This window comes from Crocuta crocuta, unplaced genomic scaffold, assembly GCF_008692635.1.
Source record: "Crocuta crocuta isolate KB4526 unplaced genomic scaffold, BGI_CrCroc_1.0 scaffold273, whole genome shotgun sequence".
Classification (NCBI taxonomy): Eukaryota; Metazoa; Chordata; class Mammalia; order Carnivora; family Hyaenidae; genus Crocuta; species Crocuta crocuta.
The window spans coordinates 6,227,027-6,242,162 of NW_027529425.1; the positions used below are offsets into that span (position 1 = coordinate 6,227,027).

General features: G+C 51.3%; 1 protein-coding gene across 4 annotated transcripts in view; it reads left to right on the top strand.

Moving 5' to 3' along the window:
* Nucleotides 1-15,136, top strand: part of MAD1L1 (mitotic arrest deficient 1 like 1) — a 305,713-nt gene that overhangs the window by 187,283 nt on the left and 103,294 nt on the right. For all 4 annotated transcript variants that reach the window (XM_077758777.1, XM_077758780.1, XM_077758779.1 and 1 more), the window contains one exon: nucleotides 2,995-3,083. In XM_077758777.1, the coding sequence (XP_077614903.1) occupies nucleotides 2,995-3,083 (89 nt within the window). The remainder of the gene's footprint in view (nucleotides 1-2,994; nucleotides 3,084-15,136) is intronic.

The window sequence follows — 15,136 nt, forward strand, 5'->3', positions numbered from 1 at the left end:
CGGAGTGAGGGTGGGGAGGTTAAATAGTTGCTAAGTCCTGCATATGCAGTACAGGTCAGACGACACAAGAACACGCACCCACTTAGAATGGCAGCGGCGCGACGGTATACAGACTAAACAGCCAGCACGCCTGCCACAGGGAGCGTGCAAGGATGATACCGCCCCCGTGGGCCAGACGAGTGGCCATGTCCTCAGATGCTCTCTCTGGTCTGTGCATTTAATATGGTCCCAGTGTTTCCCAAAAAGGTTTTGTTTCTTGTTTTGTTTTGATGGCTGAGGGGAGGTAGGGGGAGGGAGAGAGAAGACTCCCTGGAATTCTTGTGGCTGGAACGCTGGAAAGAGATCAGAAGCAGGTGCGGAAGTGGGTGAGTGACAGCAGGGCTGTCATGCCTCAGGGTACGCTGGGAGGGCACATCTGGGCCCTCCTGGGGGCGGCTGGCCAACGGGATCCGCCTGCACACAAGGAACCACCCAGAGCTGCCTTTGCACGGCATGGACAGCACACAGTTGGGCGGGAAGGGCTGAAGCCCGCGTCCCTGGGAGATGGGTTGGCAGGTGGGAAGTCCTCGTGGCAGAGCTTCGTGGAGCCAGACACGAACTGAGAGGCTCTCCTTGCACCGGTTTGGAAATGTCTCCAAAATACGCTAAGGGCGAAAACCAAAGTACAAATCAGCATGCGGACTGTCTTACTATTTCTGTAACAAGAAGTCAATAAAAAGGAAGAGGAAGAGCCTATTCCTACTTGCTGGTGGAGGTGCAAGACGTCTCTGGGGCCCAGCAGCCCAATGGCTCCCGCCAGCCGTGGGTAGCACCTGGGTGACCTGGTGCCTTGCGGAGGCCTCCGGGCCTCGGATCTGGAGGCTGCACGTGGTTCACAAGGGGGTGCAGCAGGCCTGGGGCAGGTCTGGGGCCGGGATGGTGACGTCTCTGGGGAGTGTCCTGTCTTGCAGCTCCGAAGCCCGGCTTCGGTGGCAGCTGTGGGTGTGCACACCTCCTCTGCCCAGGTCACCAGCACCCCCACACACAGAAAGAGACTGAGGGATCAGCCCAGACTGGATTCCGCCACTTCCGCGTCTTTCCAGGACAGTCCTCCTGGCCCGGCAAGGTCACTGTGCCCACTGGCCTGTTTGGCTATGGCTGTGAGGAGAACACAGGCACCTCCAGCTGCTGTATAAACATGCGGGTGCCATCGGATGGGGTGGCGAGCCTGGCCAGTCGGAGTATGTGCGCTCCTCGGGGAGGAGCGGGAGTGACCTTGGGATATGGTGGGCGCCACTTCTCTACGAGGGTGAGCAGTCCTTACTCCACGTTCTTGTGCCACTGAGTGGCCGCTTAGTGCCTGATCTGTGCAGGGGGACCCTCGGCTGGAGTGAAGCAGCCCCATGTGCAGAGACCCTGACCCTCTCCTTTCCTCTGGGGACTTCACTGAGGCCACCCCAGCTCATGCCTGCTCTAACCCGAGACCAGAAGGACTGGGTCACCACGGGTGCAGTGGTGTCACTTGGGACGTTGATGATTCATACCAGGGCCTCACGCACACTGGGTGCCTGCGGCTGAGGGTTCCTGAACGGGCTGCCCAGGAGGACCTTTCCAGGAACGACCTGGAGACAAGGCCACAGCATACTGCCCCTTTGGGCCGGGAAGGCAAGTACGTGGGGACTCTCTTCCCCCCAACCTGGCCCCCAGCTCCATACCCTTCCTGCAGACCCCATCAGTTCCCAGGTCCGGACAGCCACATTGTCCCCGTGCTGGTGCGGGACTGGGGGCTCTCGGCCACCCCAGTTAAGGGGCAGACATTTCAGCCACGTGGCCCGGAGGGTAGCGAGGCTGGTCCATAGTCTCACCCGGCCACGTCATTCCCGGCCCGTACTGTGGTGGGCGCGCCAGGAAGCCTCTCCTGGAGATCACCTGTCCTCTGGGCCTTCGTGGGGAGTCAGGTGGGGAAGTTGAGTGGCCTCCCTTGAGGCATCAGGACAGGTAACTGCAGGGAGAGGCCATGTGGAGGCTGACTACATGCAGGCCAAGCCCTGCCAAGGTGGGGAGACTCATGTCTGCCCTGCGCCCCCACCCCGTCCACCCCCGCTGCAGCGCTCCCCGGACTGTCACTGTCATTGTCCCATTCAGGGACATCCATAGTGCCTCCGGAGCTGGAGACACCTGTGTGCTCATACCTTTCTTCAGACGACTTGGGTCATCTCTGAAAGTGATGACCTGTCAGCCTCACGGGGGGTGTTGGCCCAGTGACTGGGTCTCGTGTGGTGCACACTCCTCGGCGAGCTCCACCTGAGTGGTGAGAGGCGGAAGTCTGCATTCTTGTGGGCACCCACCGCCCCCATGGCCACAACTTCCAGGAGAGCCCCATACAAGGTGAAGGCCGCCCTGCCCCCTCCCCAGCCCTCCCGGTCCCTCGTAGACAGGCTGGACGCAAGAAGTCGGGGGCACTCAGCACCCCAAAGTCTGAGGTGGCCAGAAAACTAGCTGAGCACAAACACTCCTCAGTGGAGGCTCGAGAGCCCCATCTGTACCATAGCAGAGCGCGTTGGGTGCAGGGGTTGGGTCTAGGGGCCTGCGTCCCCAGCCCACTGCGCCTGCCTCTCCTCTCTCCTCTCACATAACTGGTTACTGAGTGCCTGCTCTGGTCCGGGAGCTGAGCGTACAGCGGTCACAGAGGCCGTGGTCAGGGCGCCGAGCGCAGAACCACGTCTGCTGTGGTAAGCCGGGCGGTGCCCGAAGAACAGCCTGGCGACGGAAGTATCCCTGGGCCAAGCTGAGGTCTGGGAAGGAGTGTTGTCTGTTGGTGCCCTGAGGCGGGTGCCGACGAGGGTGTGTCTGCGCAGCTGTGCCCCCTGAGACACGGGATGGCCCCGGAGACAGTGGCTCTGCCCCCAGCGCACCCTCTGCCCCCAAAAGTCAGGTGCTAGGTCTTGGGTTCGAGGGGCTCATGGGGGAGGTGGGCTGCAGTGCCTCCACTGACCCGCCTGTGCTCTCTCATAGCTGGAGATGGAGGTAAAGATGCTGCAGTGCCAGTCCAGCGCCGCCGAGCAGAGCTGCCCGCTGTCCAGGGAGGAAGTGAGCTCGCTCAGGTAGGTCAGCACCGCAGCCTCTGGGCTGCCTTCCTCTCTCCTCCTAGCCTGCCCCCCTGAGTCCCAGGCCATCCACTCGCCTGTGCCCCCAGCGTGGAGCGGCTGTCAGGCCCATGGGCAGGGGCTCATCTGGGGCCGGCAGAGGCGGCCCTGTTTCAGGAGAGAGCTACTTACAGGGCCTTCCCAGCGTGTCCACCAGGCCACCTTCGGCCTGCGTGTTGGGCCAGCTCACGACACAGCCTTTCTCCCCCAGAGGTTTTCTGGATTCCTCCGGACCCCATCCCAGTGCTGCTCACTTTCTGGTGCGGAGTGGCTCTCCAGGCTTTTCCTCGACCCCTGGACTGGGAGAGTGGTCTCTGAAGAGGTTTTCAGGGAGACCTACTCCAGGCTCCCATAGGTCCCTGAGTTGGCCCCGCTGTGTCAGTTTGTCACTGGGAAGTGGCTGGTGGGTGGGCTGATGCCATCCCCCCAGCATCCCAGGGTGCAGAGTGAGTACAGCGGAGCAGGCGTCAGCTCCAGGTCTCACCTGCCACGGACACATGTGCTTCTGGCAGGTCAGGGAGACGCGCCTGGGCCCCCACCGGTGCACCAGGCAGGGGGAAGGGGGTGGACCCTGAAGGTGTGGTGGCTGCGTGGGGAGGCGGGGCATGTGAGGATGTGACGTGCAGGGGATGGTTCTGTGTGGGAGAGAGACCAGCAGGCAGGCCAGGTGAGGTCCCGGTAAGGATGTGGCCTTGTTCCCCGGGGCGGGTGGAGGCAGGAAAGCTCTCAGAGTGAAGGAGCGATCACGTCTGTAAGATAGAAGCCCCTTGGCTCTCCAGAGCAGGCACCTGGCAGAGGGCTCAGCGAGGGCTGCACTAAGCATGTGCTGCGGGAACATCCTCATATGGAGACGTAGAGAACACCCTTCTGCACCAGCTTCCCCGAGCAGCCCCAGCCCAGGGAGGAGCATGCTTGTTTAGGTCACAGGGCGGGCTCAGGGTCCCGGAGAGCAGATGGGGCTTATACGGCTCCTGACGGGGCGAGGTGGGGAGGCAGAGGGGCTCAGCCAGTGTCTGGGTTGCAGACCGGCTTCCCCGAGGTTGGCCTCCGGGGAGCCCCAGGAAGAGCAAGACCCGGGCGGCGTGCTCAGTGCCGCTCTTGAGGGCCCTCAGGTGCCCCCTGGGGGCCCCGCCCTGAGCACTGAGTGCCAGAATTGGAAGAGAGGCTACGTCTGGGCTCTGCCTCAGTGCCCACCCTTCTACTGTGGCCCAAGCCGCCCACAGCGCCTTCCGCTGGATGCGGGCGTGACATCCAGGCCCCTAGCCGCTGGCTGCTCCTGTTTGCGTGGGCTGGCACACTTCAGGTAGATTCCTTTTTATTTTTAAAATCTGAGTAAAAGCCCTTATCGGTGATCTCTTCTCCATCAAGATCAAAGCTGCCCGTCCCCACCGTCTCATTTGGTGAGTGTGACTGCGGGAAGGAGCCTTTGTGGCTAATTAGTGGAATTGGGTCGGCAGTTGTGTGCACCACTTGCCTGGACGCACTCGAGGGAGGGCTGCGGCTACGTGAGACCGCACATGACCTGATACACTCCCCCTCCGCCCTGCGGTGGGGGCACCTGCTGGAGTGCCTGGGGCACTCGATGCCTCTGCTCCTCCAGGCATCCCCTTCACGTAAATATTCCAGAGCAGTGACGTACCTCAGCTTCCCTTGTGTCACACGCCATCTTCACTTTCCTGGGAAGCCGCAGGAGAGCCGCTCAAGGCTGCCCTTGGGCTGGGAAGGGCTGGGGGGGCGGTGGCGCTGGCTCCTTTGCCCCAGCTCCTTGCATGGGCCTCACTGCGCCCCCGGCAGGTGGAGGGGGAAAAGCCCTAGGAGGCCCCCACCATCTTCATAACCTCTGTTCCTGCCACCCCTTCCTGCAGAGCTTTCCTGAGATTCCAGGGAGACAAGGGGCTGCTCGTGGCCTGCCCTTGTGGCGACTGCGCTCCCAGCCTTTGCCAGCCGGCCACGAGCAGCCCGTGGTCCCAAGGGATGGGAGTGGGCACTGGCAGATTGGTCTGTTACCTGTGAAACCCAGATGCGTCCAGCATGCATGAGTGATAAAGGATGGGAAGTGCAGGTGGTATGTCTAATGCATGCGTGTAGTGTTTACACACACAAGTGATATGGAGCATCGCTCTTTAACAAGCAAACGAGGGAAAACTCAGCGGAGATTTAAGTGGCGGCTACAAGACCCTTTCAGCTGTAACAGGGCCTGGTTCTGTCTTTCCTGTTGGCACATAGTGGCCACAGCAAACCCTGAGTGCCATCTTGGTTGAGTGGCTGGGTGGACCTCAGTCCCTCGAGGCGCGCATCTCTGCCGGCACCTGCTGGCCCTCCCCACCACTCCCAGCCCAGCCCCAGGCCCTCTCCACCACCCCAAAACCCCTGCTTTGGGGTCCGGGGATTGAGGAGATATCCCCCCTCAAAACCAGCAGGCACCATGCCCCGTGCCCCCCCCCCCCACTCCCTTTCCAGAAGGCAAGGTGCTAGGCTCTTGTTTTCAAAGAATCTTTTATTGAACAAATCTTTGCTGAATGCCCTTGTGTGCACCCACGAGTCTACCATCAGGAGGACACAGCCCCTGCCCCGGCTCCCAGAGCGGTTGGTTGATCTCAGGGTCACGGGCACCACTGGAGAGGGGCATGGCTGCCCAGTCCCTGCCTACAACCCAGGCCTTGAAGCAACCTCCATGCGTTTCACACCTGCCGATGCCTCCTGTTTTCAGACCTGGTGGGCAGGGGACAAGCCACGTGCCTGTGTCTGCCTCTCTGGAGGCCTAAGTCTTCTCCTTGGCACCTCTTTGCACCTGGCACAGACCCATGGGCCTGGGCTGGTTTTACATGCTGTGAGGGGCAGGCAATGGCCCCCATCCATCAGGACTTGGGGATTCTCTGGAATTATTCATTGATTCTTCTCTTCCATTTCCCAATTTCTTCTTGCTGAGGCTAGTATTTTTTTTGGATGTTGAACTTCCTAAATTAGTTCTGCTTTTTATTCTACTTTCTATTTTTTTATTCCCCTTTGGATGAAGTTTTCTCAGCCTTATCAACCTGGTTTTAATGAATTTCTGCAGTGACATTTTAGGTTCCTAAAATTTTCTGTTGTTTGGTTTTTGTTTGAATATTCTTTCACATGTATGACACCTTGTTGTAATGTGATGACTACGCCATGTCTGCTCTGATGTTAATCATGGACTTTGTGCAGCTTTCTCCTCTTCAGGCGGTTCATTCTTTCACAGCCTCTTTCCCTGTCAGGTCAGCGTGGCAGTTTAAACCACACCTTCGTCTTGATGCTGGATGCTGTCTTCAGGAGTGTGGTGGTTCCTGCCTTCTGCCCATGAGGCTGCTTCATGGGGCCTTGGGACTGGTCATACCTTTAGGGAAGATCCTGTCCATGAGGCGTAGGTGCTGCCAGCGCCTGGGAACTGAGTGGACAGACAGGAAGGCTCAGCTCACTATAGAGACCTCCCCATTGTCCCCTGGTCACCTCGGTGACTTTGCATTTTATCTGGTAGACCTCTGTCACAGACTATGAGCCTGGAGTTCTCTCTCCAGTCCAGCAAGAGAGTGGATGCAGAATTGAATACAAGAGAGGCTAATGTTTGTAAAGAGACAGGAGTCCCGAGCAGGGGTTTCATATCTGTATTTATTGAGCTCACGAGATCTTACACGTGTGGTGGACGTGGAGAAAACAATCAGATAGTAATCATTAACTTGTGTGTGTAAGAAGCAAAGGGTCTGGTGAGCAAGTGGAGTTTGTGATCAATGACAAAAGTATATTGGTGCCAGATGGAAAGTAATCTCCTGCAGGTGATAACAGGTTACTCATGATCCCATTACAATATCTTGCTAACTAACCTCAGGCGCTTTTGCCCCTGTGGTGGCTGCTTTCTGCCCTAAGCTTTTTTAACCCATTTTTGTAAGTGTAAGGAATTCTTAAACCTATTTCCCCACAGACCTGCTGTTTTCTCTCTCAAAAAAATAAGCCTTGGGTATTTTTCCAAGATGAGAGAGAAGAAGATAAGATGAGCAAGCGCACAGGAGGACTGAGATGCTGGCTGTTCCAAAGATTTTCAGTTTCTGGTTCTGGTCAACTGCCCCATTCTGCCCACATCTCCCCGCACGGCTGAACACCCTGATGTGACACACAGGCAGAGAAGGCCTGAAAGAGGAGAGAGTGGTCCACATGGGGCCCAGGGTTTGAGGAGGGTGTGCGGGTGAGCTCCCAGAATCTCTCGCTGCTGCCTGAGCCCCTGAACCAGGAGTTGCAGAGGCTCCGATCTGGATCAGCTACAGACATGCACCTAGGAGGCCCGAGGTTCCAGAAGCCTTACTGACATCTGCCCCTCAGCAGCAAGCAGGGCGCTTGGTCCCCACCGGCCATGTCCACCGGGCCAGTGGTGACCCACCTTCCTCTCCAGCCTTCAGAGCAGGCAGTGCTGGGCATGTAAGCAGGGCAAGGGGAGCACAGCCCACGTCTCCTTGCCCCAGCAGAAATCAGAGCCCCACCCCTCGGCATCGGAGCGCTGGGTGAGATGGCCGGGGGCTGTTCACCCCCTCCCACTGATCTAGGCTCGACAGGAACCCCACGCCGACCCAGAGCAGCAAGGTGGTCCTTGTTTGCCCATCCCTGGTGTCCACAGACCCCCGTGGGGAGATCAGCGCGCACCCCACTCCCTCAGGGTCCACCTCGGCCAGCATTGGGTGAACACGGCCCACAGGCCGTGGGACTTGCACCTGCCTCCCGGGCCTGGCACTGCCTCTGTGGGGCCACCTGCCAGGAGCAGATTAAGGAGGATGCAGGGTGTGGTAGGCAACCCACCCTCCACAGAGCCAGGCACCACAGCTCCAATGGGGGAGGACCAGCAGCAGGCAGCAGCGCACAGGGATGCGGGCGCTTGAATTATCTGACGAGGATCATCGAGCAGCAATCAGAAAAGTGCTTCAGCAAACAGTTACGAATCTTCTTTAAACAAATGAGAAGATGGTAAACCTCAGCAAAGGAGGAAAAATTAGTTAAAAAGAAAAAGAAGACGAGCCCAACAGAAATTTTTGTAGATGTGGCAAATCCAGCAGCCAGAATGGGAAGCTCATGGGCAGACTCAGCAGTGGGTTGGAGATAAAGAGTCATGACCTGAGAGGCAGACGGACAGATGGGGACACAGGCTGACAGCTGACAGACAGAGCAGAGCCACTGGGATCAGGGCTTGGAGATAAACATGTGTTTAATTGGAGCTCCAGAGGGGAGAGGAAGGTCGCAGCTGGAAAAATATCTGAAGAATTTGGTGAAGGGCATAAAACCACAGAGTCACACGTGACATGTGCTAATTAATCTGAAAACTAAAGGTGGAGTCTGGAAAGAAGCTTCAGAGAAATGCCACACCATCCGCGGAGCCACCATCTCGTCTGCAGACCTGGATGCCAGGTCAAGTGTGCAGGGCCCAGATGTGCGCAGTCAGCCATGGAAAGTAGGCTTTGGGGAGAAGAAAATCAGGACAAAGTAAACATAAGAAAGTTTGGCCCTAACAGACATGCCCTTACTGAACCACTAAGGAAGCTTCTGGATAGAAAGGTGTTAATGGAGGGAGGTGTGGAATTTATTCTGCTGTCCTCACGTGTTGGCTAGCCCGTCCCAGGTAACTGAAAGCCCACAGTGTCCTATGGTGGCGGTACTCTGAGTGCACAGGGTCTGGCCTGTGTGGAGCCCCGTGTCCGCCCCTCACAGCCAGTGCAGTCATGCCGCCAGGCTGAGGACAAATGCATGTTTGAGTACCTGCGGCACCCACGAAGACAGTGGTCCGGTGTGCTGCACTCCAAACCACTGTCAGCAAATTACACAGGAATCCTAAAACTGTCCAAGGAACCCGCTGGAAGGCAATAAGCTGGAACAGTCAGGGAACAAATAATACAATGGTAGATTTAAGCATGAGCAAATCAGTAATTACTTTTAATGGAAATGATCTAAAAGCACCAGGTGAAAGCTGGAGGTTGGCTGGTGATTAAAGACACAAGACGAGCTCAGGTTTTCTGGACAAGAGGCTCCCTTCAAGCCCAGCCATCTAGGTAGGTTGAAAGGGAAAGGATGAAAGGTGAGGCGCCACTCAAACATTAGGTTTTTCAGGTAGACGTAGCCACTTTAACATTAGAAAAATACACCTCAGAGCAAAGAGGGGACATTATAGGGACAAAAAGGGACATTATGTGAGGATCAGTGTACGAGGAAGACATGCTATTCCCAAACGCATTTGCTTCAAACAGCAGAACTTAAAGCATGAAGCGAGGAGCGGTAGAAGCAGCAGCAGACAGCCTTGCTCGCGGTCGAGGCCTCAACACCGCTCAGATGGGAAGGCTGATGGCAGGAAGAACGCAGAGTTGTGGAGGAACTCAGAGTCACCGGCAACCACAGGGTCGCACTCCATGGAACCCTCCTTTCAAGGACACCGGATATTCACCAAGACAGACCACATCTGGGACCATGAACAGACTTGGAAGAATCCAAGTTTTAGAGTACACTCTCTGACCATAACAGACTCAAACCGGGATAAAAGGGAAAACAGCAGGCAGTCTCTTCCCGTTTGCACATTAAATGGCGCACTTCCCGATGGTCCACGTGTGAAAAAGGAAGTCTCAAAGGAGAAGTAAATACAACCCAGTGGTCATAGAAAGGCGTGTACGAGAATCCACAAGACCGGACTCCCTCAGCAGCACAGAGGTGACTAGTGCTCAAAGAGGTAGGACTTTCATGTATATTTCAGCTTGAGGACCTGGGGAAAAGAAGAACAGAATACACCCCAAACAAGCAGGAACAAGGAAATAATAAGTAGCAAAAAATAATGAAATTGAAGGGGGAAACAACAGAGAAAATTATTGAAACAAAACGTTCTTTGAAAAACAGCAATAAAATTAATAAGCTCCTAGCAAAACAGACACACATGAAAAGAGAAGATAGTCATCCAGATCAGGAACGAGATGAGGTGTCACTAGATCCTGTAGCCATCTGAGGGGTACAACGGGAGTTCTACAGACGGTTTGATGCTTACAGACTCATTACTTTAGCGGGAGTGGACCGCTTCCTCAAAAACCACAGGCTCCCCAAACTCAACCAACAGGAAATAGATAATCTGCATAGTCTTATAAGCATTAACAAGTTGAATTCATAACTAAACTACTTCCCCAAAAGATATTTGCAGGCCCATTTGGCGTCCCTGGAGCATTCTAAACACTTAAAGACTAATTAGCACCAACTTTATTCAGTCTTTTCCAAAAATCAGAGAAGGTTCTTAGGGTTCGGGGAGAGGGGTGTTTCGGTGTCTGCAAGAGGGTGGTGTGAGTGGCCTCCTGTGCTGACCCAGCTCTGTATCTTCACCACAGCAGTGACAGATGTGCACGTGCAGGATCTCAGGCCAGTGACTGAGCCTCTGTGGCCACACCCAGCATCAGTTGTCCTAGGTCTGATCATGAACTGTATTTGGTTCTAGTCGTCACCATCAAGGGGGACTAAGTGAAGAGCACATAGGCCTCCTTGTATGTTTTTTGCAAGTTCCATGATTATTTCCTCAATAGTTAACACACACACACACACACACACACACACTTCCAAGCAGTCTTCCAGTTTGAGTCCTACTTTCTCCCTGTTGCTAGAAGCGACTACTGATCATGTCCATTCCTGAGACTCCTGAGAAGTTTCTTAGCTTTTCCTCCATTGGCCTAGGATTGAGCTTTTGAGTTATTTACCACTCGTCCATCTGTTTTCCAGCTTCTACAGGTTTTTTGATGTTGTCCCCTCTTGTATTTGTCCTCTTGGGAGCACAACATTCAGGAAGGGAAGTAAGGGAAACTTGTCTTGCTTGAGTGAGATTTTGGGAGACTGCACTCACATGTCTGTGTTGGAGCCACCAGCCTCACCTCAAGTCTTGCTGTTTCCATTCATGTGTGTTTTATAAATAGTGAAGCACCTCATTCAAACTGTGTTTCTCCACCTGATGACATGACACTTTCCCGTGTTTTTACAGACTGTGTAAATATTAACGGATAGTTTGTTCCAAAATATACTTAATTAACCTGCTTTTGGAGCTTGAGTTGTTTCAAATTTTCACCCATTAATAGCAAGCCACAACAGACACCTCTGTGCCTTAACTGTTACCCGCGTCTTGATACACGTGCAGGTGCCTTTTCTGGGTCCCTGAAACCTGACAGTATTTAGACTGGGGAAGCCTGGTTGCATCCAGGATTCAGCTGCATCGTGGTTTTGAAAGTGACGATGGCTTCTGGCTCTAGTAGTGGTGGTGGTAGTCGTGCTCAAAGCAGCTAATGCTGATTTGGTGCCTTCTGTGGGCCAGGCTCTGCACCTTGTGCTCTCTCTGCGTTAGCTTGCAGAGTTCCAGAAGCAGTCCATGAGGGTTTTAGAACACGCTGTCGAGGCCTGAGGAACACACAGAAGAATGTATGGTCTTATGACTGGTCAAGTAACAGGGGTGGAGCAGGGCACTTGTCCACTAGAGTGTGGGTCTAAGACATGGTGTTATCTTTGGACAAGGTTGAAACAGTAATGACACCAAATAAAAACCAGTCTGCTTTTTATTGCCACCGTGTGCCTTTAGTTCTAAAGAAGGTCAACAATGAAAGTACTCCCCCCACCTCCACCCCCACCCAGTGCTGTAGATGCATGCGATACATGTGCACGTGCATTCACCATCACAGTAAAATACAGAATGTTACCAAAAGATGTTTTATATTTCACTTTAAAAATTGTTAATAGTAAAAATGCTGCTTTTTGGAGGGGGGTGTACAATTCTATGATGTTTAACCACCCCCTAGTCAGAGAACCAGATAATTTCATCACCTCAAAATCCCCAATGTGCCCTCCCTTTGTAACCACCCACGTATACACCGCTAACCACTTGACAACCACAGTCTCCATTTTTGTCAGTGGAGACAAAATGGTCAATGAATGTTATTCTATAATATGGAATGTTTTGAGATTGGCTTTTCTGATTACTGTTGCTTTCTGGTATGTTTTAAAATCAGAAAGCATCATCTTCCAGCTTCATTGTTCTTTTTTAAGATTATTTGGACTCCTCCAACATCTTAACCACACTAAAGTCTTCCTTTCCATGAACATGGGATGCCTTCCATTTATTTTTGGCTTTTGTTTTTTGTTTTTTTCCATTTCTTTTGGCAATATTCATCAGTTTCCAGTATACAAAACTTTATCTCCATGGGTAAATTAATTCCTAAGTATTTTGTTCTTTTTCATATTCTTGTAAATAAAATTGATTTCTTTTTAAGTTTATTTATTTATTTTGAGTGAGAAAGAGAATCCCAAGTAGGCTTCTCACTTTTAGCATAGAGCTCATGGTCGAACTCATGAACCATGAGATCATGACCTAAGCCAAAATCAGGAGTCAGACACTTAACTGACTGAGCCACCCAGGAACCCCTGAAATTTTCTTAATTTCCTTTTCAGGTTCTTCATCACTGGTATATAAAAATGTAACTGAATTTGCATATTGATTTTGTAGCTTGCAGCTTCCTGAATGCATTTATTAACTTGAATGGCTGTTTGTTTTATAGATTTTTTAGGGTTTTCTAGATAATGGCAGCTGCAAGTATAGATAGTTTTACTTCTTCCTTTCTAATATGGATACCTTATACTTCTTTTTATTGCCTAAATGTTCTGGCTAGAATGCCCAGTAGTATATTGAATGGAAGTGGTGAAAGCAGTCATCCTTATTTTTGTTTTAAGTTTCTTTATTTTGAGAGAGAGAGAGAGAGAGAGAGAGAATCCCAAGCAGTCTCCACCCTGTCAGCATGGGGCTCAAACTCATGGGGTTCAAATCATGATATCATGACCTGATCCAAAATCAGGAGTTAGGTGCTTAGCCAACCCAGGCACCCCAGCAGGTATCCTTGTCTCTTATTTCTGATCTTAGGGGAAAACCTCTCAACCTTGTACCATTGAAATTGGTAATAGTTCTGGGTTTTTTTTCAGAAATGCCCTTTGTCATGTTGAAGTGAAGTGCCCCTCTGTGCTTAGTTGGTTGAGTTAGTTGAGCTTAGTTGATAGATTCGTCAGATGCTTTCTCTTTCTCTGCATCTGTTGAGATGATCATGTGGGTCTTCTCCCCTTTGTTCCATTAATGTGGTGGTTTGCACTGATTGACGTTCCCATGTTGAAACAACCTTGCATTCCTGGTATAAATCTCACATGGTCATGGTGCTGAATTCAGTCTGCTAGTGTCTTGTTAAGGATTCTTACTCTTCTCTTCAGTAAGAGTCAGTGGCCTATAGTTTCCTTGTGGTGTTTTTGCCTGGCTTGTAGTATCACCATAATGCTGGTCTCTTAGAATGAATTTGGGAGCATTTCTTCTCTAACACTTTGGAAGAATTTGAAAAGATTGGTGTTAATTCCCTCGTGAGTGTTTGGGAGCATTCACCCGCAAAGCCATCTGGTCCCGCACTTCATTGTTGCTGCTGTTACCGCTTCTGTTTCCTTATTAGTTGTTGCTCAGCTCAGATTTTGGTTTTTTCTTGAGTCAGTTTTCGTAGTTTGTGAATTGCTGAGAACTTGTCCATTCTGTCTGGCTTATCCATTCTGTGTAGAGTTGTCCACAGTCTTCTCTGGCAATCGTGCTTATTTCTATAAAATTAGAAGTGTCTTTCTGATTTAATAATTTACAGCTTCTCTCTTTTTCAGTTAGTCATTTCAGCTAAAGTTTTGTCAATTTTGTTGATTTTTTCAAATAACCGGCTCTTGGTTTTATTGATTTTTTTCACTCTTCTTTTCTCTATTTAATTTATCTCTGTTCTAATCTTTATTTTCTTTCTTCTACTAGCTCTGAGTGTAATAAGCCCTACATTTTCTATTTCCTTAAGGCAGTACAGTTAGGTTACTGATTTGAACTCTTCCCTCTTTTTCAACATAGGCATTTATGGCTACAAATTCCTCTCTGAGCACTGCTTTCACTGTCTCCCCTAAGTTTGGGTATCTTGTGTCTTGTTCTTATTCATCTCCAGGTATTTTCTAATTTCCCCTTATTTCTTCTTTGACCTATTTGTTTAAGATTGAGTTGTTTTGTTTCCACCTATGTACTTTCCATTTTTTCTTCCATTATTGATTCTTACTTCAATTCCATTGAATTAATTCCACAAAATTAACAAATCAAATATATTAAGACTTGTTTTGTGGCCTAACATATGGTCTGTTCCGGAGGATATCTTGTGTGCACTTGACAAGGACACTTACCCTGCCGTCAGTCTAATTGGTTTGTAGTGTTGTCCAAGTGCTCTGCTTCTTTGCTCATTTTCTGTCTGCTTGTAGCTGCTCCCTTGTGTGGCTGTGTCCTGTTCCACCCTGTGGATACATCACAGCTTTTATAAAAAGACTGTATCCATTTACTTGTGGAAGGGAATTTATGCTGTTTCCAGTCTGGAGCCATTTTGACTAGAGCTTCTGTAAACAGCTGTGTGCAGATTGTCCGAGGTGGGGGCAGGGCGGGGCTCAGTCTTCCTCTGGGGTAGATATCCAGGTGTTGCATTTCTGGGCAATGCCTTGGGTAATGTTTAGCTTTAGGGAATGGTTTAGCAGTTCCTTGAACAGAAATACCCACATCCTTGTCAGTGCTTGGTGTTGGTGGTATTTTTAATGCCAGCCGTCCCACAGGTGTGCAGTGTTTCATCGTGGGTTTCACGGATGGCTCCCAGACAGCTGCTGATGCTGAACATCTGTTCATTGCTTAGTTGCCACCTGTTTATCCTCCTTGGTGAAATATCTGTTCAAATATTTTATCCATCTTTCACCCAGTATTCTTTTTGCTTTTTTAACTTTCTTTTAAATTTTGTGAGTTCTTTATGTATTTCAGACATATATTTGTCAAATGTGACTTGAAACTACCTTCTCTTAGTCCATAGTCTGATTTTTCATCTTAACAAAACCTCTAACAGAAGAAGGTTCTACATTTTACATTTAACTTAGATCCACACTCAGTTAAATTTGAGATGTGACGTTTAGGTCAACATTTGTTTTTT